Source organism: Lethenteron reissneri, chromosome 24 (genome assembly GCF_015708825.2).
Source record: "Lethenteron reissneri isolate LAM-NWPU_2019-01 chromosome 24, ASM1570882v1, whole genome shotgun sequence".
Lineage (NCBI taxonomy): Eukaryota > Metazoa > Chordata > Hyperoartia > Petromyzontiformes > Petromyzontidae > Lethenteron > Lethenteron reissneri.
The window spans coordinates 10,964,237-10,990,394 of NC_083802.1; the positions used below are offsets into that span (position 1 = coordinate 10,964,237).

Sequence of the window (26,158 nt, forward strand, 5' to 3'; positions counted from 1 at the left end):
CACGTGCCGCAATGTTGGGTGTGTGTAGCAGTAAGTTCCACGTGCCGCAATGTTGGGTGTGTGTAGCAGTAAGTTCCACGTGCCGCAATGTTGGGTGTGTGTAGCAGTAAGTTCCACGTGCCGCAATGTTGGGTGTGTGTAGCAGTAAGTTCCACGTGCCGCAATGTTGGGTGTGTGTAGCAGTAAGTTCCACGTGCCGCAATGTTGGGTGTGTGTAGCAGTAAGTTCCACGTGCCGCAATGTTGGGTGTGTGTAGCAGTAAGTTCCACGTGCCGCAATGTTGGGTGTGTGTAGCAGTAAGTTCCACGTGCCGCAATGTTGGGTGTGTGTAGCAGTAAGTTCCACGTGCCGCAATGTTGGGTGTGTGTAGCAGTAAGTTCCACGTTCCGCAATGTTGGGTGTGTGTAGCTGTAAGTTCCACGTGCCGCAATGTTGGGTGTGTGCGTAACATTGCACCGTCCAGGTTCACGTGACACGCTGCGTCCGACGCGGTTGTGCGGTGTGTTTGACCCGAGCGTACGTGGCTACTGGCTCCTCCGGCAGCTTTACGCCAATCTCGTAGTAGTCGTAGCTCATGTCTGTTTCGTTGAGGGCTGCCATTCTGCTTATTTTTTATATTATCAGACTCCACTTGCTGCTTGGTTTGCAGGTGTACCTGAAAATAAAGAAATCACAAAGTATTTTTTAAATTACACTGGACACTGCATCGATATTCAACTGTTTACGATTTTGGCTTGGAGCAATTTCAAGCAAAGCCCATCGTAAGTAACTCTAACATGACCAATGCTGACATACGTCAACATTAGAATTACACACTCGTAGTTAATTTAAATAAAACTTGGCCAAGATACGGCCACACACGGTTGGTTTACGCGTGGCATACATGTGGGGCAAATATAGACAATATAATGCAGGAACTTGCTTCATGTGAAGTGCCAATTATCACGCTGAAGGTATTGTGCGTGTGCAGCAGCAATATGCCACGTGGAGCGGTGGCGTAGTGGTTAGCGAACTGCACCGTGAACGCGATGACCTGAGTTCACTTCTCGGCCATCAGTGACAAGTGATATCTGAATCGGCCCTGCACTGACCAGTGTGGTGAAGTATGGTTAAACAAGTCCCGTGACGCACAGAGCATCGGGAGGGCTTCATGCAATAGAGGATTAACAAAAGACTGTAAATTGTTATTATTATTACTTACATTGTGTAGCATAATCAAGCCACCTGTGTGCTTGACCACAATAAAATGTCGATACATCGTGGACCTCACCTGCACTTCGCGAGACTTTTCTCACCGAAGCGAGCCACACTGACGTGCTCCTGAAAGTTGCTCGACATCATCAAGAAGCGATAGAAACTCACCTGCGCGTCTTGCAAGCGAGCACCACCGGGCGGCCGCCTGACGCGGAACACACGTCGCGGCAACCTCCCAGTTGGGGCGAGCGACTTGTTGGGCACCAAGTCCTGCACAAGAGTGCGAGCGAAAGGAACGTAATCCTGTTCGAGGCGGAGTTTATCCCCTAAAGCTCCGGCAACGAATTAAATCCCAACTCTTCCCCCATTACTCCTCCTCAAGTGAAAGCCTGGACGAAAGCCAAAGAGGGCCCGCTCACAAGTGTCGCTCATTGCGCGCGCGGGCGAGTTTGCAGAACGCTCAACGCCACAAAAACAGGGCCTTGTGTGAGCACTGCTTCATCAAGCTTCTCCCCCACTTGCAAATAAGAATAATAATAATGATTCTTGCTCATCTATCTGCACTGTAAAACATTGTCTCTGGTGCGAAGCTCCAAGTTTGTTGAGGATGTTGTGAAAATAAACGTGAGAACACATCGTCATCACGGGGCCTCCTTTGCCGGTTACCAAAAAATGAGAATAGGTTTTCCCCTTTTTTCTGGCAACAAAACAGGTGTTACGATGTTGAAACACCAAACTGAAACCTTTCACAAGGAATCGTGTCTGCATTAACCACAATACTCGAGGGCAGACACAATTTAGAGACATCGCATTGCCTGTTAAGAAAGAGTGAGTAGGCTTGCTGGACAGGGCACCTCACTAAAAACAGGGACGATGGGCGGTGGTTAAGACTCGTGACGAAGTGGCAGCCAAGGAATGGAGAGTGCCCGGGAGGACGTTGACACATCAGCTTGTGCGCTGGTGCGAGCAATGGATTGTCACATCGAAGGGCTGTGAGAGACGGTGACATCGCTGGCTTTGAAATTCCCATGTTTCTAATTTTAATTACAACTGCGTTTAAAGTGTGTGCCGTGGTGATTACGATGCGAGTTTGGTAACACTCGGTAAAATAAGGGACATTGGAGTGATGCGAATTAAAAACAGAAAAGAACCCTCCAATGCCCTTGTACTTGGAAAACTTAAACGCATGCAACTATCCACGTGGAACGAGCGAGGCAAAACAGACCACTGTACCAGCAACAAGCGTGCGTGCAAACGGACAGTCAGGACAGGCGACCATGTGCCTCGGATCGGTGCAGAGTGATTCGTCGAGGGGCGAAGGTTCAAAAGAGGCATTCGAGGGGATTTCTTTTTTTTTACGTAAGAGGCGTGGAAGCGAAGGGTGGACGGTCGGTGCGACGGTTGACAACCAAGGAGGAGGACGGCGAGGATTGGATGAATGGAAGTGGGGGGGGTGAACGAAGCTTCCAGAAAGGGGGCTCGAGGGGGTGGAAAAGAAGGGGACGTTTGGGAAGAGGACGAACTTCGAGCATCAAGAATGAAGTCCCACGCGTCGTCGCTGGCGCTGCGTCCGAATAAAAGGGCTCCGAATAGCAAGGCGTGTGTCGGCGTCATTGCATATGTGTTATATTGTACCCTTTGTAAATTGACCTCTGGATGAAGGCCTGGTCATGAGTGTAGTTTGACTATACTTCACCACGCTGGTTAATGAAGTTTGGTGAAGGCAGACCGGGGGGGGGGGAGCAGGATAGGTTCAGATGTCACTCGCCACTGATGTTAGCCGTGGCTGGGAATTGAACCCGTCACCCGGTTTGTAGCCCAGTACACTAACCACTGTGCCACCGCTCCTCTCATACTACTATATGTGATAAAGTCACCTTATATGAATGCATAAACGTAAAGCAAGGTTCTGCACTTGTCCCAACGTCTTCCACCCACACTCGTCGTTAACATTGGCCCGTGTTAATGATGGACGTGGGACCGATATTTAATTACGCATTAATTTTATTTTTCTTTGAAGTTAAACCCATTACAGATGTTGCGAAAGGAGCGCAAGTCGATTCACACGCGAGAAGCCACCGTGCAGCAAAAGAGCTTTTTTGTTTGTCCCAGACACACTCAGCAGAGCCCACTATCGGTTTTCATGCCTGTGAATGTGCGGGGCATTAAAGGATTGAGAGCATTGGAGGCATTTTTCCCTGCCGATGGGGGCCGTAGCAGCCCCCGCTCCCCCCTCCTCGTGCAGCTTTTTTTCAAAAAGACTCACTTCAGAGTTTTGCCGTAAATTACACACAACAGACGCACAATGGTGCTATTATGTTGGCTGGATATTTACTGGCCACTAAATTTCCCTCCACTGAATGCGGGGCCGATCGACTCGCTGTTCAACTTACGCAACGCATTCAACATGCGCAGAAACATTTTTAAAACGTTCTTCTTTTGGAGACTCTCAAACTACTTATTTTCACTTACATATTTAACGTGATGTGCATATTTATCTTATTAAATTATGAAGTCTTGTCTCACGCCACATATTCAACCACTGGCACACGCAAGCATGTGCACATCTATATAAGAACAGCAACACTGACGCCAGCGAAATACTTGTGCCAAGATAGGTTCACTTTGAAGTCACAAGGCCATGTGCATAAGTACATACTAACGCAATAACGGTCAATAAAAGAAAGAATACCACAGTTACAGTATTGGTATCATTCGCCATAAACATTATATACATGGATTATTTGGCACTTTCACACATGCAAGACATTAACGTATTCAAGCGTATTAGAAATAGCAGTCCATCGTCCAGCACACTTAAAATCACTTAAAAGTGATACACCATTTTTCGATTTAAAGCTTTCGTGACTGCAGGGATTCATCTTCCTGGTTTTTTCGGTAAAGCAACGTGACTTTACCGAAAGAACCAGGAAGAGTGATACACCATTTGAATATATACAGGATATTATTCACCAAAACAAGACATAGTTTAAGGCATATGAGGACACGCATTTAACAATACAGTCAACACTTTTGAACACTGTCTTTTAAAACAAAGCAGTGGTTTTTTTTACGTATTTTTAAAATCAGTGAATTACCGATTTTTCATACTCAAACGACGTACCTGTGGTTTAAGCGTAGAACATGCAGCCTATGTTTCTGGGTGCACAGAACTTTGAGCCCTGTCTTTCGGTGAAACTTTGAGCTCTCTCTCTCTGTCCCTTCCTTTGTCTGTCCATGAATGCACATGTACACACCACGTACACATCGAGCTCACAATACAAAGTCCTCGAACCAACGTGCGTAGATATTCCCACAGCGATGATGCAGCTCCTCAAGAATCGTAGTGTTGCGCTGCAGAGATGTTTAGAACAATGAGAGCCAACTCACCTGTTTGTTTTTTTAATTGTTAAGTCGCCAGACCTTGGAGTTTGTGGCAGTTGCGTCGCGATATGAGAGGCGTCACACGGCGGTCCTGTTGAAGAGCGAAGCAGGCACCCACCGCGGGGTGGAGCATCACAAAAGGGTGACTCGCTTATCAGAGAATCCTTGAGTCTTATCTCGCAAAATGGCAACAGCGGCTGATAAAAAACAAACTTCAGCGTCGACAGCCAAGAGTGTTAAATGTTTACGGGTGTTATTTAAAAGTTCCCGACTGAAAGCGATACCAATGATAACAAACTGAAGCAAAAAATAAAAGTTCAGCAGACCTGCAACGGAGCGCACTCGAGTTAACTGTCACGAAGCTGATAATGGCTTTTTGAGTCAGATTTTTTTTAAAGTATAAAAATATCGTGCAATTACGTTAATGCAACGGCGATACACATTCTCGCTGGCTGTCGTTAGAATCTAATTCGATGTAATGCACACACTTTAGATGATACATTATGGTTTTAAATTGCACTTGCAACCCCACTCACCCCCCCAATAAAGACCTGTGGTGTGGTGTAAAGCTTATGCTGTGCATTACAGAGGCGCATTGCAATCTGTAATTAAAGCGTTTCTTAAAAGCTTCATAGTGTGCAGTTTACAACAGGTGTTTAGCGTCTGACAACCCATTTCAACTCACTGCACCTCAAATGAGAGGAGCCGGTGCTCGCAGACCGTATTCTTATACACACGTCGAATGTTTATTGTTTAGGTGTCTCAGCACAGATCAATGCAACAATAAAACAAACCCTTTTGACCGTGCAACACACGCATCTTTTGCTTGTGTTTAGTCTATGTTGGTTCACGGTGGTCAAACAAACCCGCACAGCCTGAACAGCACGTGGAGGCCTTCATTCAGCAGTGGCTGTACATGTAAGTTGAAGTTGAAGTTAAATGAGTTGCTAACAAACGGTTGTCCGATGTTCCTATGGAGCAACTGACCCGTGACACGTGAATGCATCAAGTCTGCTGCCCGTTCAGTGTTGCCAGCAGACACGAGTGGCATCCCAATGCTCACTTTTATCGGCGAAACACTTTGTATATTTGGCCTTTGTTTCAACACAACGTTTAAAAGTGCAACGCATCGCTAACAGCAAACATATCTTACCCGCACGTGCATCGTTAAGGAACACTCCAAATTCACACCCCAGTTCATTCCCGGGGCGCTCGTCAACAGATTGCGTTGTGTCTTGGCAACAGTGGAGTCGCTGCCTGACACGGTGTTTGTACACCGACGCTGCCAAAATAACACAGCGTCCGTTTAAACACAGAAAAAATAATATATAAGCCATTTATCATACGTGTTTATTCTGCTCAAGTAGTATTTGTGACGGTTGAAAATGGTAGAATATATTTTTGTTCGTCGCAGGATTTTGCCGAGATAATCTTTCGCCGCCAAGGATTATTTAAAGTCAGGGATGTATCTCATTGTGGTTTATCAACAAGAAAAAAGGGTGCCCATCGAAACTGACCATTCCGTTTCACACACCCCACCCCTCTGCTTTGTGCACACTCACTCTTGCGTTACGAACCGAATTGATCGTCACCAAAGCAAACACGGTGGTGTGGGTGGCTGCTGCCGGCTCTGTGTGTGTGTGGTGTGGTGGTGTGACCGTGGTTCAATCAAACTGTTTATATTTCTCAGCCCGGTTACCAATGGAGCCGTGACGCGGATTTTCTTCTGACGCCTTGGATGCCGACTCTCGCTCTCCCCACAACACGGATGACTCTATTTAACACAAGTCTATCGGTGCTTACTTGGGGGAACTGATCTTGCATGAACGCGCTTGGATATCAAGCAGAGAGATACACACACGCACACGCAAAGCGGTGGATTTTGTCATAAAGTGTCACCGAAGGATACAAAGGTAAGTTAGAATTATAATGTCACACGCATTCATCGTTAAGGTATATCAAACCGTTATCGTCTTATCATTCAAGTGATATTCACTTTAAAGTGACCGATCGTAAGTTATTAAGTAATGATTTATGATTAGATAATTACTCATTTCATTATTTGGTAGAATATATGAAGCCATTGCAAGTGAAAAGAGTACATGTAATTAAACGTAACGTTGAATATTGTGATGTGAAGAGCGATGCGTTGTCGCAACACGACGTTGCGTATGATTGCGTTGCGTTTCCAGCGAGGTTATTGAGTTCTTCATGGCACTCGATCAATTCCCAGGGCGAGCTCGGAACAAGTTGGAAGAGTCACGTAGAAGGGAAACAATAAAATAATAAAAATAAAACATAATAAAATAATTCTCACGATGTTTCAGCCACAACGCAAGCAGCCGTCCTCAGGTGAAGAATGCGGTAACCGATACAAGTCAGACCTGTTCTTCACCCGAGGACGGCTGCTTGCGTTGTGGCCGAAACGTCGTGAGAATTAATTTATTATGCTTTATTTTTATTATTTTATTGTTTCCCTTCTACCGAAAGAACCAAGAAGATGAATCCCTGCAGTCACGAAAGCTTTAAATCGAAATTTAAGTTGGAAGAGAGTAAATAGAGAAACAGAAGGCACTCCTAAACAAGTTATAACCGAGAGCAATTGCCCTTCCACCTTACTGTTGGGCTCCCTTCTTTCCCCTGCAAGGCACGGCACACGAGGTTGATTGACACGGAGACGAGCCGAACATCTTCAACGCCCCGCCACTGAGAGACCCCCAGCGTATCGAGACCAAAACGACGGCTGGAACAAACAAAAAATTAACCCGTAAAAACTAAGTTTTTCACTATAAATCCTTTATATGCGTGGCATTGGGGCGGCTAGAGTCCTCTCGTCCTCTGGCTTGAGATGGCTGCCACCTATGGATCAGATGATTGTGTGCCAGCATTAACCAATTGGTAAATAAATATTTTAAAAAAATTCCCTAAACAGTGTAAAATTTTGAAAAAATGTTTCACGAAAATTCATTGTCACGCACAACGAGTCTCTCATGCAAACGCTCGAGTACAATATTAGATGGGGAAAGGTGAGACCTGAGAGAGATTGCTCATACGGCAGGCAGCCATCGTGAAGAATGCGGTAACCGATACAAGTCCTGACTATGAAAAGCTGCACGCACGACCGCGCGTGCCCTTTTAAGTTTAAACTGGAAGCCGGAACGGCACAAGACTTGGAAGCCATTCATCCCCTGCTATTGGGGCAGTGGAATTTAGCAGAGTTAATTTCCTTTTTTTTGTGTTGCCACTCACCCCGGCTGAAATGCTGAGTCGACGGCTGCTGCTTTGTGTTGCTGTAAAAGTCACCTCCCTTAAAGCAATGGCAGCAGTTGGAGTCTTCCTCTTGTTGCTGTTGTTGTAATTGCGGGCTTGGCAAATCGCACAGCAGCAGCAGCTGCTATAGGCTTCAGAATGTTTCTGGGGAAAAAAACGCTGCCGCGTTGTGTAACGTTATTTCTCACAAAGTAAATAGGCAGAGGTCTCGTTAATGAATCTGTCTCTCCACATGAAGATTCATATTTATTGTGCAACCCATCAGGGGTGCATAATTTGCAGCAGCATTGATTCAAGACATGCAAACTCTGGACTGGTTTTGACACAGTCACGCTTTGACACGCAGTCAGGTTGTGATACACAGTCATGCCTGCTGGAACCATTGTTGGTGAATTTCCAATCTTACAGGCAAAGGGCCCTCACCATACACTTTGGGGTCCCAGTTCCACGCAAAATTATATCGTGAAACTTTGCTCTAACGAATGACGCCAATGATTATTTTGAGTTATTTATTGCAAAGGGCCATTTGTGCCTCTGCTTCCTGGGTGTTTGCGGCTTCGTGCTGCTGTACGGCGCTCCAAGGGGTTTTTCTCTGCTTGTACCGGCGCATTGTTTCTGCACGATGCCCATCGTTTTGCTGCGCGTGCTGGGTGGAAGTTTCCGCGGTACAGCCAGAAAAAAAATCGGAGCGGCCGTTTTGCGTTTGTCAAACTGGTGGTTTGGGAAGAGTAAAATCGTGAAGATGACGACCGCTTGCGTTGCGATCGAAACGTCGTTATTTTTTTTTACCTATCTACGTGACTTTACTGAAAGACCCAATAATATAAAAACGTGAAGATATGCGCATGTTTTTCTTTCTCCATGTTTTGTTGCATTAAGTGCACTGGCAAATGCAGATTCAGGTGTGAAGCATTGAGAGAGCGTAAACACCATAAATGATCAAATTAACCGATGATTAATTTTTAAAAGGGCGTTCTGATAAATGTATAAAAGCCAAGATTTGTATTGGATGCTGAGTTCCGCATGGAAGGCTACGTGCAATTTATAGCCATTTCTCCAATTACAGAGTCAGTCTGTTTACGTGGCAGTCAGCTAAGAGCATCAGCCGAACCACATCGCATTGCCAATTTTCCCCCTTTGTAGAGATGGGAAACCAGGACAATGTCTTGAAGATTGGGTGAAGAGCAACACTTGTCAAATACTGAATTTGTTTTGAAATAAGTCTTGACATCAATATTGAAACGGTGTGGTCTGCCATTCGTGCTATCTCAATAGGCTATGTGTGATGTTTTAGGTTCGGGATTTAGAGTTAATTTCTCATCTTTTCAGAACCATTTCTGCCTCAATTTTTTTAAAATCACAATGTCTTTTGCTACAGCCCAAGCAGAACACTTTTTGTGAGTTTACTCTTTTCTTTGCTGAATTAGCATTTGTTGTAATTGCATCCACATTTTATATCATCATCAGCATTCGTCATGACAAAATACACTGCCGGATAAAAGCCTCCTCGAGTCATCGTAATCTTTCATGGTTCTGTGATGAAACAGTCCACCTCGTATCTGCACATGAGGTGGTTTCATTGCTCCATCTCTTCCTCAGTGGATGTAACCTCGGATTGCATGCCATTCCTTGGCTGCGAATCTCTCACGCTCCATAATTATTGGCCATCGGTCCTTTTAGCGACTTGTCCTCCCCAAGCCAACTTACTTAAACTTGGGAATGACGTCTTTAACATGTGTGAGTTATTCAATTCACGTGTTCCTCTTTCTGTATCACCATGTTTCTGAGCCATGTCACAGCAAAGGGTAAACAGATATTATACCACTCTGTGCAAAAGTATTCACGGCACTTAATTTACGTGACGTCAAGTAAAAGTATCTCTGCTAAAACGAGTACGGTAATGGGGTGGTGCTCATCCATAGTGGCTGTGGTGGTGGCTCCGAGTTTACAGTGGGAAGTTCACAGGACGAGCACTGCTGACTTAATATCGAGTAGTATACATTTGATCAACCCTGGAAGCCTGATGTTCTGTCAACCTTCAACCAGGATTTAAGCTTGCAACCTGCTCATGGTGAGCAACGTGCTCTAACTTCAACACCAAGTTCAAGTTTATTTTGTTTAACCCGCAGGTGAGAACTCAAGAGACCAGGATAGTCTCATTTTCACGAGTGATCTGGGTCAACACAATGTCAAGGGGAGAGAAATAAAATAAAGTACGGGAATGCTGCGAATAGAAACCAGGACAAAAAGCAACTGCGTCACATGAGAAATAAAAAAATATATTGCACAATCATAAATTAATGTGAAATCGTCAAAAATAATTACAAATGTATTAAATATACAATTACAAATAAAATTTACAGAAACGTTTAAAACATATATAGGGTGACTATTGTACAAATTTACAAACCGCCCCATGTTAACATGCACCGCAATCCTCGTTCTGTTTTAAACAATAAATATTTGACGTTACAAAAAACGTCAGTACGGTAACGGTAGAGCCCTGTGATGTTTTGTTCGCACCGCTGCTGGCAGAAGGACCTTAACTAGAAGGCCTACTCTTCCATGTTGGCCAGAAATCTTGCAAGAGATAGGAGTGTTCACACCCAGGAGATAAAGACAATGGGAATCGTAATTTAGATGAAATAGTTCACGTGACAGTGTCGACAGGTCCTGTTTTGCTCTCTCTCGAAATACAATTTTCGTTCGGGGTGTTTACATGGGGATGAGTCAATATTCCTACGGTGGCTTTGATAGCTCAGGACAGAAGCGTCACCCCACGGAGACATTGCCTGCACATCCTTTGTGCGCGAGGATGGGACCCCCCCCCCTATCCCCGCTGAGCCGATGCAATCTCCGCTCCACACGTGCGTCGTCGCTGCACGACACCCAGCGTGTCCCGAGATTACAATGCGTGCCCCAACCGCAGGGGTCGGAGTGCACTGAGTGGAATATTTTTACAATAATATTCGGCTCTTAATTTTCGTTCATCTGTGAGCAAGCGTGGGTCTCTAATAAAGTGTGTTTTTGGGGTTAGATCGCGGAAATATAAATGTGTCGTTAAACCCGCCACCACCCGACACAGCCGATTAGTAAGTGTGGGTCGTTATTAACTTTTTTCGCACCGTACGTAGCCAACCATGCTAATCGAGGATGCGGGGAATGACCACAAACTACACACAAAAATCAGTTCTAAAAAAAGGAGTTTTCAATATTGATTTAAAAGTGCATTGCTTCAATGGTGCCTTAATTAATAGGCCTTTGAGTTTACGAATTACACAAGTCTCTGATGTGTTTACGAGTCGAGCTGCCTCGCTATTTTGGCGTGACATCCAACGATACGCTGCAGCGTGCTGGGAGCGAAACGTTGGACAAGTGTGCTGAACAACGCACAACCCGAAATCACATCGGAGAGCTGTCCAGAACAACCGCAAAAACAACCTACACGGTTGTTGCATATTTGCAGATTTCATGCGATGTGAAAAGCACTCAATGTGGAATGGAACCATTTTTGAGTTTAATGGTCGTAGCTCAAATTCTGCAATGAAAGCTTTCCGCAATGGGTGTAGTGAAGCTCATTTGTGATTTGTGATTTTATTTTTTACCATTAGGCTTTGGGCAATTTGGATATGTAGCAACGCTCGAATGTCCCTTTGAAGAGTGGAATGCAGCACACAACAGCGCCGTAACCAAGGGCAAATAAAATGCTGCGGTGCAAAGTTCGACGCGATATCACGGGAGGCAAATCAATGCTGTACACGAGGAGGTTGCTGCCATCCTCTAATAGATTGTGCTCAAATGGCTGTCTGGAGTAGAATTCATCCACAGCTGCACTCACACGGGCAGCACTCAAAAATGGCATGGTCTTGATCACATTCTACAAATGCTCTGTGATTCACATCGTTTTTGATGGAGTGCCACACGCTTGGAATTACAGGAAGAAGAACACATGAATCAGCGAACATAGGACATTATAAACATCACGTTGACTTAACACGTAGGCTTTCGCGACCAATATCATTCATAATACAGGTTTTTTTTGGATTAGATCGCGCAAATATATAAATGTGTCCTTAAACCCGCCATCACCCGACACTGCCAATTAGTAAGGTTTGTCTCGTAAATAGAACATGCCAATTTGTTGCAAGTACAGCACACCGGTGTGTTGGAGAGCCAAGCCACAACATTTACAATCTGAGTACGACGTTTTGCCAGTAATTACAACTAGCTTCATCAGGCGACAGCCAGATTTGCTCTCCAACACACCGGTGTGCTGTACTAGTAACGAATTGGCATGTTTTGTTTACGTGACAAACCTTACTAATTGGCTGTGTCGGGTGGTGGCGGGTTTAACGACGCATATTTTACGCGATCTAACCCCAAAGAAACATGTATGATGGATCACGTTGACTGTTAAGAACAAGACATGTTGCTAGAAGGGATCATGGCCAGTGGTTGAGACTAACAAAGGTGTGGCAGTTAAAGGAGGAACATTCTCAAGAAGAAGTTCAGCGATGAGGTGGGGTGATGTAGTCAGCTCACGTATCGGAGTTCGATGGACTGTTGAATGGTGATGATGTACAGATGCCTTCATCCAGCAGTGGATATGTAATGACTGATGATGATGCTGCTGCTGGTGAAGCTATACCAAAGACCGAGTTTGAGTTTAACATCAGTGGAGTCTCAGAGGACATTCAGGATGAGCTGTCTTTTAAAGCTTAATATATAAATAAAAAAATATACCATCAATGATTGATGATACTACTTTTGAAGCTTTCGTGACTGCAAGGATTCATATTCTTAGGTTTTTTTTACCGAAAAGTTCCGGGTAATTAATCTATAAGAGTATGATTGATGATAATTAAAATAGAGTGGTATTGATACAATATGCAACATGGAACTTTATTAAAATATACCTGGAATGGTCTTAGTTGAAATAACGTAAAAAGTCATTTATAATGTGATTATTTTTTCTGTAGATAACTAAAGCAAGTGGTAAAAAGGTGATTTGGAATCAATAAAGTTCCGGGTAATTAATCTATATATATTTATAGCGAAATTTAAATTATATGAAATACAAATTTTTATTTAAGTTCAGTTAATGTATTGTGTGTGTTTGTTCCAAGTGTATTTTTCATAGTCCAGGGCAAATTTGGTTCATGAAGAGTTTATGCAGTTTTGTGTAACTTTTACCATAACCCCGTGCTGATTATTTATCTTTCTACATGCCATGATTTTTCAGAAAACAGATGAGGTCCTTGCATTTTGGATGGGACAATAGTGTTTTGCTTATTCTAGCAAGACAGGGTTTGTTGAGCCTGGAACTTGTGATAATGAGACAAAAACATTTAATAGACGTCATTTGTTCTATTTTCCATAGAGATGAAGTCTAAGGAGTAAATAGTTTATTCGTAGTTCAACTGGAAAGGTTGATTTTTGGAAGGGAGCTTTTGCAGTTGTCAATTATACGATTTGTGTCCATGCATATGGACATGTTTTCCGCTTTATTTATTGAACTTATCACATTGTATGTGTCTCTGTGAGCGTTTGGATAAGGTTGAGTTTTGTTAGCAGTGTTTATTTGGTTTCATTGCTTTTGCATTTAATCTTTACTCAAATTGGATGAGGATTTTTTTCCGTTTACATACAGAAGATACAAAGTCTGGTTAACCTATAAACAGCATTTTTTTCACAGCCCTTTGTCAATATACTGCTGAATGAAGGCCACCTCGTGCTGTGTCGGTAACGAGAGTGTTTGAAAATGCTTCTCCACGCTGATCAGTGTGGGTTATTCAAGAGGGGGGTCAGAAAGATGTAGGTATCACTCGGCCACTGATTTAAGCCATGGCTGGGAAAATAACTCGGGTCTCCTAGTTATTAGTTCAGGTCATGATCCACTTTTCCACCTCTCCTCCTCCACCTATTTCTATAATCAGTCTGTAAATATTATGCACACGTTCTCCCACCTCTAGTTTTGTGCTACACGCGTAAGTGGAATTCATAAAGAGTGAACACGCGTGTCATTGCATATGAACCATTATAGCTTACAATTATAATTCCCCTCAACGATGGAGTGTGCCAGTGTGTAGGCAACTATCTCACCTTGGGGTAATCCGGCTTCCACACGGCTACCATCCAAAAGCATGAGAGATATGAGTTTTTTTTTAATGCTTAACCTCAGGCCTACACCAACTTAAAGTTGATAGGCATATTACAATTTTGAAGAAATTGGATCATTTTTACGAAAGGGTTAGGAAGAAAATTGCATTATTTTAAGTTGCTGTATCGTTATTTACCAAATTTTGTTTATCAAGTGCATTTTTTAATGGCGTTGACCTCTGTTTGAGATGAGATCATTGCAATTAAATTCCATTAATCACAGCTTGGGATTGTTAAACCATTCATAAATCTTACCTCTCGCCTTTGAGTTTAGCTTAACTTTTGAAGGTAATTGTGCATGTCAAGTATTTGTGGTTGTAATGAATACTTTTGCTAGAAAATGACTTAGCCATGGTTCCTGCTGTGAAAAAAAATGACCCGATGACACTTGTGGCAGATCACAAACCCAAATATGAAAGTTGCCCAAAGAGGCATGGGGAGATGCGTGCTTGGAATAGACTTTAGACAGGAAGAGATCAGAGAGAATGTGCCAGTAATAAACGTCACGTGGAACAGCAAGAGGGCTTAAACAGGACACTTTGCTGGATGGGATGGTGGCTGGCGGTTGAGATCATCGATGGATTGACAACCAAAAGAGGAAACTCACCTGAGAGTCCATCCACCCTTGAGATGGAGTGATTCAATCAGCCGATGTGCAGGTGCTCGATGGATTGTCGCATCTCAGAACCATGGAGGGATGGCGATGGCTTGGGGACATTTTATTCGGCAGTATACTGTATTGATCACAGGTGCTGATGGTGATAATGACAACGGTGATGATCTACTTTACAATTCGATGCGTAGTTAGATACGTATTTAAATGCTGCCACATTTCAGACGGTATGGGGGTAATGCTTAAAGTGAAGCCCATTAAAGATAGCATCAAACCACTCCTTTGATCGTGGAGCTCACACGTGTCCATAATTCCCCGCTACAGGGCCAATTGCTCGGCTTTGACTTTACGATGCTGTTTGAGCCGTGGGCTGCGAGAAATCGTTCGAAGACGCTGCTGTTTATATAGCTGCAGCTTGTAACTGTGGGGTGAGCTTGGAGTTGTTTGCCTTTTTGGCCATGGAGAGAACGCTATGCGGGTCCTCCACAGCCAGCCCCACCCCCCACAACAAACGCTGGGCAGTACGCACTGACTGCACTGTGATCGCATGGACACTCGTCCTCGCAAGGCAAGTGTGCGTTTCTTTGCGACGTTGCTCTTCCTCGGCTCTTTCGTGGCGTGCCTATGCCGCCTACATGGAGTGTCTTCTTGGTTCTTTCGGTAAAGTCACGTAGAATGGAAATGATAAAATAATAAAAATAAAACATAATAAAATAATTCTCACGACGTTTCGGCCACAACGCAAGCAGCCGTCCTCAGGTGAAGAACAGGTCTATCAGCCGTCCTCAGGTGAAGAACAGGTCTGTCAGCCGTCTGAATGACGCTGTCTTTCTGACAGACCTGTTCTTCACCTGAGGACGGCTGCTTGCGTTGTGGCCGAAACGTCGTGAGAATTATTTATAATGTTTTATTTTATTATTTTATTATTTCCATTCTACGTGACTTTACCGAAAGAACCAAGAAGATGAATCCCTGTAGTCACGAAAGCTTTAAATCGAGATACATGGAGTGTGCTCGTGAATCTGTAAATCATGACGCACGCTGCTGGCCTAAATTCTTTGTGGAAAATTACATCTTGCGTGTGGTCTGGCATTTGTCAACCCTACGGTTTGTAGAGGCTGTGTCAGTGGGAAAAGAGGCTTCAATCAAGGGTTCTCTCTGAAAGCACTTGCCCCATTTGACCTCAACAATCGGTGGGGGGGGGGGGGGTGAAAGGGCCAAAGTGAGACCTAAGCCATTTCCTTCAGCTGATAGGGTGAACTAGGTTTATCTGATTGATTGTTATAATCACATTTTCTCGTAAGAGTCCTTTATAGTGATGACACCATTAGGCACTGTCCTCTTTCTGTGTTCACTACGGCAATATGTTTTGAATTCTGTTTTAGATGGTGGTTTATAAGGGATAAGGACTTTTTGCTTGTATATATACGTATTCATATATACTATTGGCAACATGAAGAAAGTCAAACTGGCGAAATAGTAATTGTATTTCTTGTATTGTATTTTTGTAAAGTGTATTTTCTATAAGGGACATTAAAGAATATGTAGTTATTTTTACTTAGACTTGATTGCGTGTTCGTGTTATAATCTGCGTACGACTTACATAGATTAGCAATCATTAATTAAATGAAATGTTCTTTTGCGCATTTAAATTAAAGAAGAACTGCCCCTTGTATGTTCACATGGGTATCTGGCTTAAACACTGAGCTCTGATACATTAATTACATTACAGGCAAAATATAAATGCAAGTTGTATAATGGCTGTTGTTGTACCGAACATTGATGGTAACATCTTCTGAATGTCCTCAGGTCCGGCTGTATCCAGGCTCAACCCCATCGCAATACAGAAGGATATAAGGAGTACAAACCCACAAAACATTGCTATCGAACACCGAGATGGCCCGAACCAAGCTCAAAATTGAGGAGAAGCGACTGGACTTCGTTTTTGAGATCCTGAACGTGCAGTTCAACGAGAAGGGCCGCTACCAACTGCGCCTGATGGTTGAGAACCCTTTGCTGGAGAGCGCGGGCAAGGGTGTGATGATGCGTGAGGCGAGCTCCAGGGAAGTGTTGCGCACCAACGCTGTCTCCACCGATGTCCTGGAACAGGCCAACCTCACCGCCACCTACAGCTTCAAGAAGAGCAAGTTTGTCTTCACCCTGCCTGCAGGTTAGAGGGCTGGTTGCATCGGCGCTGTTTCTGCGACGCATTTCTTTTGAGGTTTCAATCTAACACGTAGGCTTTCGCGACCAATATTATTCATAATCAACGTTTTTGGGTTGAGATTGCGTTATTTATAAATGTGTCGTAACCCTCCACCACCCGACACGGCCAATCAGTAAAAAAGTGTCACGTTGACAAAAGACAAATAGTTCACTGCTTTAGCCCACCGGTGTGTTGAAGCGTGAAACCACAACATTTACAATTTGAATACGACGTTTCGCTGGTAATTGCATCCAGCATCATCGGGCAATTCGCCAGAATGGTGAGGCTCTGCTGTATCTCCCGTTCTTATATAGAGCAGCAGGGTGACGTCATCATTAACTCATCAGGTGCAAAGATTTGAGGGGTTTCAATCTGTGTAAAAAGCACACTAATTAAAGGGACGCCTCACACCGCTGCTGGCAACAAGGATCTCCACTTGGAGGGACATCTCTTGAGCCCCGTTACAGGGTAGTTTTAGTCTACTCTTCCACGTTTGGCAAGACGTCTTGGTTGTAATTGACGTTATGATTGGAATTGATATGCATGAAGATATATATGAACCTTGTGGCGGGACCCCGGGGTCCCGAATAAAGTCAAAATCGCAATGAATCTATTTCTTTTTTGGCGACTCCGTCCCACCGCGCACATAAACGCCGCGACCCGCCTGGCGCAGATCGTTCTGTTGTCATGTCGTCCAAGCGCAGCGGCGAGGACGAATGAGCAGAAGAAACAAAACTTTGAATTTTTGTTTAGTGCATCGTGTAGAGCTCGTCGAGAGGAATAGAGTGCCGCACCGTTCGCTTTCAACAGACATAAAATGACGTCGCAACGCAGTTTATGGGTCCCGCCATTGGGTTCATATGGTCTTTTTTGATGGGTAAGAAGAAATCATTTTCTAAATTAATGTTTATGTTTATAGAGCCAGATTGTAAGTATGTATGTTCAACTTATTTTGCACCATACATAGACAACAGTGCTAATCGGAAGTGCATGGGGAAGGACACCAAACTTAAAACAAAAATCAGTTCCAGAGAAATTAGTTTCCATTTCGAAAAATGTACTTATAATAGAAACTTACTTCATGGCATGTTTGTGCAAATTGCCTTTCGACCAATGCATGAATTAGGCCCAAATTGTCTACGTGTGAAACTAAAAGCAATTTGTGGAATTTACGTTTTTTTCTAAATGTAAATCTGAATCGTAACGTGTTTATGTAATTATGAATTTGACCGCGAGGTACTGTATACGCACACAAGTGTAGCATATAAGCCCATAATAATGTGTGGTGGGGAGAATAGAAATATATTTTGGCGTATGACCTTTTGGTACAAAATTGGTATGCCCAACCATTAACTGTTTTGATTGTATACGTAGGAGAAGCTATTTGCACAACTTGTGAACTATTTATTTCACAATATTAGATTTTTACTGGGCGTCGCGGGGATTCAATGTGTGTTCCGTCTAATTTCGTGCAGAATTTTAAACACTGCACTACTGCTCCACACGCAGGTGTTGAGTACACATGAATACAAGCATCGACTCTATAGGCAGTTGAGAACTTATTTTGAGAATCAATGCACATTACACATATCCCAGTGCAGAAAAAAAACACACCGCAATTGTAAAAATCAACAAAGATGAAAAAAACATGTTTTACAATACTCAAAAATGCATTTGATCTAAAATATATAAATTAACATAGAATACAAAAAAAACTGTATCATTTAGAACCACTATTTTTACATTTTAGTTTGTGGATAAATGCATCGACATGTATCTTTGTTACATTATCCTCTCAGCGCACTGTTCTTTGTTCAATGATTATTTATCAGCGCACACTACACACACACAAGTCGATAATGGTCCCGCTGTCTTCAATGCACGATAAACATCTCTCCGTGTGCTGCATTTGAAAAAAAAACTTTTTTTTAATGGTGTGCTGGACTATTTGTTGTTTGAACACACCGAAGTAGTTGATGATATATATATTTTGGGGGACACACACATCTTCTGGGTTCTTTCGGTAAAGTCATGTAGAAGGGAAATCATAAAATAATAAAAATAAAACATAATAAAATAAAATTCTCACGACGTTTCGGCCACAACGCAAGCAGCCGTCCTCAGGTGAAGAACAGGGCTGTCGGAAAGACAGCGTCCCAATGAACACCGCCAAGCTTGGAAGCGTATATTAAGTTGGGTTAGAGGAGGAGAAAGAACCAAGAAGATGAATCCCTGCAGTCACGAAAGCTTTAAATCGAGACACACACACACACTTTAACACTAACTTTAAATCATGCGTGGAATTAGATAGAGGGCAGACCAAATGAATGGGACAACAACGGCAACAAGAACGTTTCCAAATACATATTCCACAATCGTTGTGGATAGCTTTTTCTCGGTGGCGCATTCTCTGGCGTTGGTGTTTGCGTTTCTGTTCACGTTTCATCCACGCGGGTTTTTCCGCCGCTGCCTCTCACTCCAGCAGCACCGCGTGCAGTAGGAAACCTTCTCAGCTGCCGGCAATGTACGGACACAAACCCGCACAAAGGACACTAATAGGATTTGCCATCATCTTGGTTGCCCATTAATCCAGTTATCCATTTTCGTAACAGGATTACCCTTTTCTTGCAGAACATGCAAAAAAAAATTGTGTTGGCCTTGTATTTCTTTCATTTCGTGGTCATGAATGGCTGTTAAGTAAACACAATTAAGTTGCAGATGCGGTTAACAAATACTCGGCGCCTTTGTGACAAATGGTTATATTTGTATTTTTTTTTATTTTCTGAGTCAATATCTGGGTTCTATGGGGATTTCTTCTTAATTGTGACCTACGTTCACTCATCTGCATCATGTCACAAGGTGCGCTAATGGGCGCTTGTTGCGAGGACTCAACGGATGACATCTGCAGCTCAAACGCATACACAAAAGGCCATACCTCAATACTTAAAACGTTATCCAGCTCAGCATAGATCCTATTAACTAATACCACACGAGTAGCAGGTACAGCAATGCATTTTTAAACAGCCTATATCCAATTTTTATTTAAAGCTTTCGTGACTGCAGGGATTCATCTTCTTGGTTCTTTCGGTAAAGTCACGTAGAAGGGAAACAATTAAATAATACAAATATAAAACAATGAAATTCTCACGACGTTTCGACTGCAACACAAACAATCATCACCAGGTGTGAAATCCACAGCAAGAAAATTAGATTTTTTTTTATTAAAATGGCCACTTTGTTCAAATTTTCTTGCTGTGGATTTCACACCTGATGATGATTACTTGTGTTGCAGTCGAAACGTCGTGAGAATTTGTATTGTTTTATATTTGTATTATTTTATTGTTTCCCTTCTATGTGACTTTACCGAAAGAACCAAGAATATGAAGCCTATATCCATTCAACTATCTGAACGTATTCATGCGTTTTTAGATTAGGCAGCACTCGGTGAGGCTTGCTGTGAAAGTGAAAGAGCTCACACAAGTACTACAGCAGTCGTGAATTTATTGTTCATTAACGTTGGTACGAGGCACCGCTACTTCAACGTTTATCGCAGTGTGGCACAATGAAAGCGGCGTGCATTCAATAGCATCGCGAAACGATCACCAACTCCCCCAGGCTATTCTGTGCTGGATTGGACTTCTGTGTCGGCAGTCTGCAGGCTGCAACGCAGCCACGGTATTTGAACCACTGAAGGATACTTTTAAGTCCTGCTGATATGCATAATCAGTTTTAACCTCTAAAGAATGATAGAAATAGCGAGCGAGGCAATTCACGCTCATTTGAAAAACTTGCTATTCACAATTTAAGCAAATAATATACATCTCTGGCGGATTCATAGTTTCAAATTTCATTCTAAAATGTGTCATCGTTTTCTTGGTTCTTTCGGTAAAGTTACGTAGAATGGTTGTCATCGTTGTGCGTGACTCCTGCAGTCTAAGCACGTTGCCTATCACCAAATCATCCGCAACTAGCCTTTTGCCCGTCCAAGGACGGGTGAATTGCAATAAATTTGAAACTTGCAAGCGAAAAGCAGAACGCGACGTGATATTCATTGCATCACGTGACACAGACTTATTTCATTTAAAGGTGATAATCCCTTGTTCGTTAAGACGTCCTTTTTACTTTGATGTCTCAACAGCGTGACGGAGATCGCGTGACGTGAGGGTTCTGCCTTTGTAGTGAGGGTTGTCAGTTGACGCCGAGGAGGGGGGAGGAGGCGCCTCGCCTCCCCCCCATGTGGAGTGACATGACCCGCTAATTATTGGGGGGTGTCCATTTTGAAGACGTCACCTCTTCATGATTATTAATGAGGGGGGCTGTTCGATGTGGAGTGACGTCACCTGTTCATGATTATTAATGGGGGGGGGGGGGTCCATGTGGAGGACGTAACCTGTTCATTATTATTAATGAGGGGGGCTGGCCGATGTGGAGTGACGTCACGCGCGGGACACACAGACATTCTTGGCTCAGCAAGTAAAAAAAACCTGGATAGCGCCGTGATTACCGATCACCATTCATATCAGGTGTTACAGGCTGCTTCCGTCTCTCCCGCTGCTCCTCGCCATGCCCCCTGCTCCAGGCTTCTGCAAGAACGACAAGAACCACGACGTGCGCCTGCGGGCGGTGGCGACGCGCGTGGAGGGCCAAGAGCGGCAGCGCGCGGGCGAGGGCTTCTTCGCCATCTACCCGCGCACCGACACGCCGCGCATCAACCTGTACGCGCGCCGCGGCCAGGACCTGTACCGCTACCGCGGCGTGCTCGCGCTGCTGCGTGTGCGGCGCGACGAGCTGGCCATGCACTGCGGCCGCCTCGCCTACGAGGTGGCCCTGCACGAGCACAAGCCGCTGCCGCCACAGCCACCGCCGCCGCTACTACCGCTACCTCTGCCAGAGCCGGCGCAGAAGCACGAGGTCGAGTCTGACCCCGAGCGTGACCCTGATCGCGACTTGGATTCTCATGGGAAATCGAGAGAGGGGCCCGCGGTCGGGGTAGACGCGGCGTCAGCCTCGTGGGATTCGGCAGCGCGTCAAGATTCACCTGCCGGAGAGGTGAGTCTGCCAAGGGTGTCAAGTCCTGCTTGTTTGTTGTTGGGCTTCATGCGCATGGGATAGTTTAGTTCTCACAGTATGTTTTGAATCAGTCTACTAGCACCATGACGATCATCATCATATACCATGGAAAATTCAACTATGGATGGAGGCCTCCCAAATTGACCTCCATTTCTCGTGGTCCGGAAATGTAATTAATGAAAATATATCTGCGCTATTTACCCAAAGATGTATATCTCATAAACAAAATAGTATCAGTGAGACCACCCTGGGAAAATAAAAGACACTAATGTTAATATTATTATTTTAAAGACACCCACTCAATGTTTTTAATATAATTAACATTTCAGTCACATCGCAGTACAATTCATCGTGCAATATTTGTCAAAAGTTTTAGTTGATTTTAATCCATGGTGAACCGCGGGGTTAAGACTCTGTCACAAATTGCCTTTTGTACCTGTGGGCTGAACTGGAGTGGCTGCAAAAACTTCCAGGCACGGGGAAACTGTCCCGCTGGTCACAATGAAAATTGGATTTGAGCTGCAGTGGCAGAGTGATGTCTGTGGGGAATATCGTTTTAATATCCGTCAGAATTAACACCTGCGGACTGCAATAATAACGTCCTTGAAAATGGCCTCGGGCAGTATGGAGCGGCAAGAGGGGAAGGCAAGATCACCGAGCTGTGAAAATGAGGCTTGGCAAAAAAAAAATGTGCGGAGCCCTTGTGAAAATGCTGCTTGAAATATATATATTGAATTTTGTGATTGCTGCTAGTCATGAAACTTCTGTGATAATTGTTTTGCATGAATTAAAATGAAGGGAAATACAAGGAGCCATTAACGATGGCTATTTTTCCTTTAAACGGAAACGCCTTATAGAAAATACATTTTATAAAAAAAAATGTTTACTGTATAAAATGATTTAAGTCAAAATGGCAAGATGCCTATGGGAATAATATATATTAATAATAGAATATAATAATATAATATAATAATATTAATAATATATTATAATAATATATTATAATAATATAGTATATATATAATAATATTATATATATGCATCCTGTCCTTCACAAAGGGAGGCCAACCAACGTTGTTATGCATTCACCCGCCAATGAATCACACGTTAATTACATTTGGTGAGCAGATACAAATGCATATGAACACAATAGCAATGCACAATGTTATCGCTATTTGTTTCCAAGTCTGCGACGGGTTTCTCTCATCATTTGCAACAAAAAAGTGTTGGATTTGCATGAATGCAGATTGAGCAAAAATCATCTCCTTTCAAATATATTCTCCACTGATAGTTACTTCATCGGTAAAATAGCGAGTGCACATGTTGTGGCTTCGCTCTTACCTCTGAAACCGCTCCTCCCATGTTTCCGTACAAGGGGACAGTCTTCCTCTATACAGGCCCCAGTGCTCTCTGGTGGGTGTCCCACCCACAAGGTTCCATCCCTTGCACCAAGGAAATTTGCCCTGCATGAAATGAACACCTGCTCGTGGAGTTTGCATTAAGCAGTGCTGGACACGCACGCACGACAGACGGCTGATGAACTAGGCACGATGGATGTAAACACACTGAGATCAGCACACACGTGCACACAGACGGTATCAGAATATTGCTGTGTATAGACATTCGCTATGTTGTAGCAACAATTTTCTTTTCTTTTAAAGAGGCTCAACAAAGGGGTGATATCGAGATATAAATAACGTTAAACTCCATTGCAGAGTTAATAATAATACTACTACATTCTGCTGTATATTTATTATACGCACATAAATGGATACCCATTGAGAGCGAGTGTAAGTCAGACATCATGTTGAAATTACATGGACTATTGGCGGGACACGGCGCAAAGCAAAAACGATGGCAGATAAAAGATGGGACATGCCCGAAAGTACGACCACCACAGAGACAGAGCCATGAGATTGGTGCAAGTGGAGGAGTGAGATGGATTGTGGCATCACAAGACCACCGTGGTGGGATGGCGTCGGCATTGGGAGGGCCTTCGTCCAGCAATACATATTTATTTGGAACTGATTTTTTGTGTTTAGTTTGTTGTCCATCCCGCGCACCACCGTTCAGCACGGTTGACTACGTCCAGTGCGAAAGAAGTTCAACATAAATACAAATAGATGTCTGATGATAATAATCATCACCAGCAGCATCATAACCATGACCATTATACACCCGTTAAACCGTTGACCGAACGGACAAGCGTTGTCAGCAAGCACTTATTAATGCTTGCACTATATACAATAAGTGGCTGGCCATCGCGACACTTACCCACCATTGTCTGCCCAGTGCTAATGACCTACACTGTTTAAGGCTGAGTTGACCCAGGGGAAACCTGGGACGGTCCCAGATACCTGCTTGCCACCTTCTGGTGATCATGTCCAGAATTTGAACCCGGGTTGCCATGATGATCATAGCAGTACACAAATGACTGGGGCTGCCCTTCTCAAAAATCAACAGACGTGAGCACACACGCACATTCATTTTTATTAGTATAGTTCCTAGCAACCTCTAGCGTGGTTAAAGACAATAAACGTTTGACAACAACACACAAACATATAGCTAAATCAGTGCCGAGAGACACAATTACCATGTAAAAAAAAAGTATGGTGAAATTGTATTATCCATTAATAGAAGAGTTTATCGTTCAATTTTAAATTTTTGTTATTTATCGGCGTAGACTGGTCATGTGTCATTCGTGAGACGCCATGTGCTTTGATTGCGCTCGTCCGGGCCAGGCTGGAGGAGGAGCGCCTTGTCTTGCTTCGTGTTACCGGGGGGCATCCGCGAATACTTTACGGCTCCCAAGGAGCGTGATTGGTGAATATTTAATCACCCGGACACGTTATTATCAATCAGCCTGACACGACCGCATTTGATGGTGGGCTTTTACTTCTCCCCAGATTCACATAAACTGCAGTGTGGCGCGATTATTTACGGCTCTTGATGTGAAAATTAAATCTTTTTGGGGCATAAGTACCGTCAGAGCTGTGTACCTAATATGATTACTCCTGATCCAATGGGTAACAACGTTTTCTACAAAAGACATAAGACAAGAAACCTTTCAGCTACTTTATTGAATTGCCTTTACATTTTGTACATTAAATGGAAGTGGTCCTATTTTAGTTTGTTTTATTTGATGTATTGGAAGTCCATTGGCCGGCACTTTGTCTGACAGAATACACCAGTGGTGCGTTATTACTCGCATTTTGGTTCCTTTATCTTATCACCTATCTCGTGTTTTCTTTTTTTTGCTATGATTACAAAAATAATAATGAAAAATTGATCGGGGAACATGAACGCAGTTTTCTCAATTTTAACTGAAAAGGTCCCCCACCAGATGATAAAATCGGCACTGGTGTCTGGCTTTTTAATGACCACGGGTGGGGGCAGTGGCATTGTGACACAACATGGCCCAGTTCTCTATCTGTTTGAGATCTCATGCGAGCAAGCGGCACGAGCCGTCTCTGGATGCTTTTACCTGTAGATAAACGGCGCACTGTCCGTCGGTTTTTATCCATTCACATTCATCATCCCTTGGATCTGAATGGGATAAAAAAAATATAGACTTCTAACGGCATGCAGCGTCTGTTCTTGTGTGAAGTCCTAGTGGCGTTATTCATATTGAAACACAAGAAGGTTATATGTGTTAAAAGCAGGTGCCAAATAAATAGTGTTTGTGTCCTTTGAAACCTTGCCGTTTTGTCCAGCTAGGAAAGCCACAGTTTCTCCCCTGGATCTATTGGCATTTCAACTCGTGTGTAGCATTAACGTGCATCGTCGTTTTGCCTGTGACAAAATCACATGGAATGTGCCCATTCTCATCGGATATTGGAATCCAAGTACGATTCGTTCTTGGATAGTGCTCGGATGGGTGACCACCGTGCTTAACACAGGTGCTATAGGCTGCATATGCAGGGCTATGTGCAGGTCAGCAGAGACCAGTGCGGCAAAATGCACCGTTGTACTCTACATTCTAGGCTCCCGCCATTTATGGTTCACGCCTTCACCAATCCACGCTGACCAGCATGGTGAGGTATGGTAAAATAACCTCACATTTTTACTGGCACGGCATGGAGAGGCTCTCATCCAGCAGTGGATTGATAAAAAAGGACTGCTCCTTTACAAGTACGATGTCACTTTAAATGAGCACTTGTTAAATGGCGATGATCCAAACATGGACATTCGACATTTATATGGCAGGGCCAGTCTCCCTATGACCATTGATGACTTCCCACAGACTGAAGGGTTGATTGGCT

At 43.6% G+C, this 26,158-nt stretch overlaps 2 protein-coding genes across 2 annotated transcripts in view; one reads left to right on the top strand and one right to left on the bottom strand.

Annotated features, from left to right (window-relative positions):
- STRA6 (signaling receptor and transporter of retinol STRA6) overlaps positions 1-5,860 on the bottom strand; it is a 28,404-nt gene extending 22,544 nt beyond the window's left edge. The window contains exons 1-5 of the mRNA XM_061558249.1: positions 5,732-5,860; positions 4,585-4,669; positions 4,319-4,425; positions 1,363-1,464; positions 521-655 (exon numbers count right to left, since the gene is read on the bottom strand). Of these exons, the coding sequence (XP_061414233.1) occupies positions 521-600 (80 nt within the window). The 5' untranslated portion in view covers positions 601-655; positions 1,363-1,464; positions 4,319-4,425; positions 4,585-4,669; positions 5,732-5,860. The remainder of the gene's footprint in view (positions 1-520; positions 656-1,362; positions 1,465-4,318; positions 4,426-4,584; positions 4,670-5,731) is intronic.
- Positions 5,861-6,178: 318 nt separating this feature from the next.
- LOC133346344 (coiled-coil domain-containing protein 33-like) overlaps positions 6,179-26,158 on the top strand; it is a 97,183-nt gene continuing 77,203 nt past the window's right edge. Inside the window, 3 exon segments of the mRNA XM_061557840.1 lie at positions 6,179-6,491; positions 16,430-16,790; positions 21,406-21,875. Of these exon segments, the coding sequence (XP_061413824.1) occupies positions 16,517-16,790; positions 21,406-21,875 (744 nt within the window). The 5' untranslated portion in view covers positions 6,179-6,491; positions 16,430-16,516.